The sequence below is a fragment of the Trachurus trachurus genome (genome assembly GCF_905171665.1).
Source record: "Trachurus trachurus genome assembly, chromosome: 11".
Taxonomy (NCBI): Eukaryota; Metazoa; Chordata; class Actinopteri; order Carangiformes; family Carangidae; genus Trachurus; species Trachurus trachurus.
Genome location: NC_139904.1, coordinates 13,327,781 through 13,332,584, shown reverse-complemented (window position 1 = coordinate 13,332,584; position 4,804 = coordinate 13,327,781). Strand labels below are relative to the sequence as shown.

Genomic DNA, 4,804 nt, shown 5'->3' with positions numbered 1-4,804 from the left:
TTTTGTATGGCTCGTGCTAAGCTAAAGGTAGCGTTCTTAAATTCTCTAGAGCCAAACTTAGCCATACAGAACCTTCTATTTTCTTGCCCGGGGTAAAAACTCAGAACAGACAAAACCTTCAATAAATACAACGCTTTTATTTACAACATGTAAACTGTCAAAGAAAGAAGATTCAACCTCTTGTTAGTCTGTTAATATTTCATGTGATTATAAAGTCGAAATATACTAGTGAAAACTGTAATAAAAAGAAAACTTACTACTTGAGTACAAATTGTATATGTTGAAACACGTGAGTGTGAGATTCAGTCTCTTTTTGCATTTCATTTTCCCACAGAGAGGAATGTAAGCACAGTGCAGTCACAGCTTAGGCAGTTCAGCCTCACTCCAAACAATTCTCATTTCATTTTAATGAACGTACATTTAATAATTCAATTAATTATTAACCTGTGTGTGTATTTGTGGACTTGGTTATTTTGTAAATTTCCTTCTCACAGAGATAGAGTTTATCTCAGTACCAGAGAGCACCACAGTTATGTTGTGGCTTGTTTCAAAGGTAATGCAACTGTTACCAATGTTACTCTGGTTGCAAGTTTAAACACATTAGTCAACTATAACTCACTGATAATATGTTGACAATATTACCATCTAGCTAAACTGTAGTAAACAATTCAATAGATGTAGTAAATTCTAATTAACATGTGTGTTAAACAACAGTAGTTAGTAGTTTGTGCTCTGAAGGATTTTGGAGGTCAAGCTAAGTTAATGGGGCTCAGCCTTCCGGCAGCTCTGTGGATGCAGCACAAGATGTCCATGTTCAACAGGCCTCTTTGCAAAATACGTCACAGTGAGAGACACCGTCAGAAGCGTGAATGATGAATGAAACAATGTTTTGCTGCTTTTTCATCTTTACATGAAAACAATAGCTTAAAAGCAGCTACAGGCAGCTTTACAGGTGGGGTGTATTCTTTTGTGTCTTTGAATGTTCATTGAAATTTCAACTGGATGATCTGAAATGAGAATATTCTATTTACTCATACAGTCCTGTTGTACACACGAGGCACACAGAAAGGACTGACAGAGACACCACCAACATAACTGGGACAAACATTTCAGCCATGACGATAGAAAGTATGTAAGGGAAACATTTGATCCGCTCCACAACAATGTCCGCATATCTATGTTGTCTTTCTACTGGGTCTCTGAGTGAAATGAACCTTTCTTCTCTTCTTCGCTCTCCAGTGGCACAAATTCAGAGTCACCTGGCTCTAAAAGGTTGAGATTGACCTGCACGGCTACCAGCTTCTGCAACCTGTCAGCTGAGACAGCGCCCTGGACCTTTGTGCCGCTGAGGCGCGACCGCAGCTGTTCGCAGGCACCTGTTGTCGGAGGGATCTGGAGGATGGCGGAGGCCACGGCGGACAGCGGCTCGGAGGAACACAGCCCTTTCCACCAGGTGGACGCAGACACGTGCTGGCACGAGCTCCATATCCCGGCTCCCTTCCACAGTCCCTGTTTGGCCGAGAACATGGCGAAGCTGCCGAGCACCTTGCCCTCGTCGAGGTTCAGGTGGTGCGACAGGTTGGATATGACGTAGTAAGCGCTGTTCACCTGCTCCCCGGAGAGCGTCTGCTGCCCCACGTGCTTCGGATCCAGCATGTACGCCGCAGCGTGGATGGGCTTCACGCAGAACTCCTGACACCTGTCTAAAGATGCGACGACGGCTTTCTGCTCGCCGCTGTGCAGCACTGAGCCGGGCAGGGAGGCTCCGATGTGGTACCTTAACTGACTGAACATGTCGACGACGCCGGAGAGCACGGCGTCTTCTCTTTTCATGTAATCGACTGAATTTCCGATCAGGTAGAGCAGGTTCTGGCTGCTGCTCAGCCCTTTCCAAAACGTAGCGTCCTGTAAAGTGGCTCTGATGGACGCCTCCACGTTCAGCGTGGGCGAGACGGCCAGCTCTTGTAGAGAGTTCTGACCTTCCAGGAGGCTGCTGAACATGTTCAGCATGCTGGTCCAGTCGGAGCTCGTAGGCAGAGCCAGCGTCGTCCCGTTGGATGCGTGGCTTCTTATCTTTGTCGACTGCCAGCATCTAAAGGTGTCTGCTAATACTTTCCGCTCTCTGACATACCTGACCACCTGCTCTGCTCTCCTGCACAGCGCCTTGAGAGACGGTTGTGCCACAATATCATCAAAGAGCTTCTGGATGCCGCAGGCTGTGCAGCCGATAGCTGATATGTGCGGGAAGGCCTCCTCCACCTGAGCCCAAGCTGCCATCATTTCTGGGGTGTCATCTGTGATAATGGCAAAGACTTTCTGAGGCCCTACTTCATTTATGATATTTTTCAGCTCCTCAGCAATGTGCATGCTTGAATATATCTGCTCCTTTGTTTTTGTGCATTTATAGAAGAGAGGCACGGGAGTCGCCACAGTATAGATGATAGTTCTGTTCTCTTTAATGTTGGACCAGCCGCTGCAGATGATGCTGACACAGTCTGCTTTCCCTATCGCCTCGTGAACCTGGTTCTGTACTCTGTCATACTCACAGTCCAAGAGATGAGAGGCCAAAGCCTCTCTGGTGGGTGGGCAGTAAGCCGGCCGCAGCACGCTGAAAAATCGTTTCCAATAAATATTGTCTGTGAGGGTGAGGGGTGAGGAAGTGGCGTACAGAGCTCTCGCCAGGCTCTCATCAGCGTACGCTTGGCTGCGCTGATCTACTGAATCAATGAGAAACTGTCCCCCCGAAGAGGCAGATGGTAAGAAGGAGAAGGAGGGAACAGGGATCGAGGCGGAGGAGCTCCCGTCTGGGTACTCCTTGCATTTATCCAAATGCATCTGCATCTTGGTGGCGTTCTTCGTGTACGTCCTCGAGCAGTAGTTGCACATGAAGGTTTCCCTCCCATCTTTGATGGCTGGGGTGAAATGCTTCCACACGCCGGACTGCAAGCGTGGCATCCTGTCCTGTGTGTACACAATGAAAAAAAAAGGTTAAAATATTAACCAGGTATTACAGCAGCAGAGTAGTGAACTGACCACTTTTGAGTAACTATGACTCGAGGTGTTTTTCACTGACACTAATACAACTTTAAGATAAGAATATGTTCTCATCTGTTAATGAATGGACAACTAATTATTACTATTATTATCAGGTCATATTGATTATTTTCTTGATTAACTGTTTAGTTTTTCAGTCTGTAAAAAAAAAAAAAGATACAGCAACAATATCCCTGTGATTCATTTCTAAAACCCAATGTTTTAGAAATTTTAGAATGGTTGATTTCTTCTGTCATCAAGCAAAAAGCAAAAATATTGTATATGACAAAAGAGAAGAATAATTATTATATACAGAATATACATATTATTACATGCCATGTTAAATATCAGTAACTCATTAGATGTAACCCTGCTGGGGGTATCAACATACTGACAGGGGAGTCACTGATGATTTAAATGGATGATTGTTCCTTGCTTCTTCAAAAAGGTAAAGATATTATGCACTACTTCTGGGCTAACAGTTTGTTGAATATTGTAAACATGACATTCATTACTTTTTTAATTTTAGGATTAAGCTCAATTAACTTGTGAAACCCTGGCTCCAATAGACTATTAGACCAGTTGCCCTTAAAGTCAAGTCCCTGCAAAGGTCAGTCTGAGGAAAATCATTTCAAGGTGTCCCCACCATCTATTCAATCTGCAGTTGTAAATGCTAATAAAATGGATGATTTGCATAGGTGTTCTTCAGGCTTTTCATGGATAAACTGTGGACAGCCCATTAGAGAAGTTTCCCTGATGAATAAAATAAAGTTTCATCCAGGGAAGGTTGATCTGATCTGTAAAGCATGATTAAACGATATAACGTTATTCATCAAACAATTCAATACAGCCTTTTTTTTTTCTTTAACAGTGGTGCCTATCTGAAATCATCTTTTCAAAGAAGTGACTTTGATTTCTTTATTCACAGGTTAATGGAAACCAGGTCTTACTTCATGTCAAATCTCCCTCTCAGGTATTACAGAAAATCTCACACTCAGCACAGCACACACGCAACTAGCAATCATCTTGTTCACCCACCTCTGTGTATGGACACTCGTGTAGATTTGTTGTTATTCTTGATCCAGTTGAAGTTAGTCACATTAGCTGTTCTGGCTAACTTGATACCCTGCTACAAACGTTAGCAAGGTGGTCGAAAAGGAGCGAGAAAAAGTCCCGACTCTCCCGGTTGTAAACTCTGATTAAACAGCGTACTGGTTGAACATGAACGAAAGTTTCCTGTGTTCTCGCCACATTTATGAAGCAATTTGGTAAAATTTGTCATTATTTGGTGAGGGAAGTTGGATATTCGCCGTTGTTGTGAGACTGCAACTACTTCCTGAAACCAAAATCTGAAAGCCCCGTCATGTACGGAAGCCCAGATGGGTCTGTAAAGGCGAGCGCGACTGTGGGAATCGGAGGGAAGAGCACACCACACAGAGGGAGGAGGAACATTTTGGATATTAAACGGTCAAAAACAGAGTAATTCTACGGTTAAATCTACTCCATGGAAAGTGAAAGGTAAAAACTACCAAATGTAAATTACAAAAGCACACAACAGTGGTGATTCTACGGGGATTTGCTCAGAATTGCTTGAACTAGCTTATGAGAGTTGAAGAGTTTGCACACTAGTCTCCGTTTTGCTCTCACAGAAGGGTTAAGTGTTACAATGAACTTTATGATCCACAACGACAGTCAAACTTAGGTCACGTTCACTTTTTCTCAACATTTTTCTCTACCCGCCTTTGCTCTCCCACATATTTTCACTCTGGTG

The 4,804-nt window shown here is 43.6% G+C and overlaps 1 protein-coding gene across 2 annotated transcripts; it reads right to left on the bottom strand.

Annotated features, from left to right (window-relative positions):
* Nucleotides 1–232: 232 nt before the first annotated feature.
* On the bottom strand, nt 233–4,357 carry LOC310993693 (uncharacterized protein). 2 transcript variants are annotated; one of them, XM_083982125.1, is made up of 3 exons: nt 4,072–4,357; nt 2,314–2,961; nt 233–2,199 (listed from the first exon to the last, which is right to left on the bottom strand). In XM_083982125.1, the coding sequence occupies exons 2-3, from the start codon at nt 2,953–2,955 to the stop codon at nt 1,189–1,191; spliced, it is 1,653 nt and encodes a 550-aa protein (XP_083838251.1). In that variant the 5' UTR covers nt 2,956–2,961; nt 4,072–4,357; the 3' UTR covers nt 233–1,188. The 2 variants fall into 2 exon arrangements, with proteins under 2 accessions (XP_083838251.1, XP_083838250.1); XM_083982124.1 differs by having other exon boundaries at nt 233–2,961.
* Nucleotides 4,358–4,804: the final 447 nt, after the last annotated feature.

Coding starts and splice junctions, on each gene's coding strand:
- LOC310993693 (XM_083982124.1), bottom strand. CDS start 2,955: ATGCCACGCTTGCAGTCCGGCGTGTGGAAGCATTTCACCCCAGCCATC.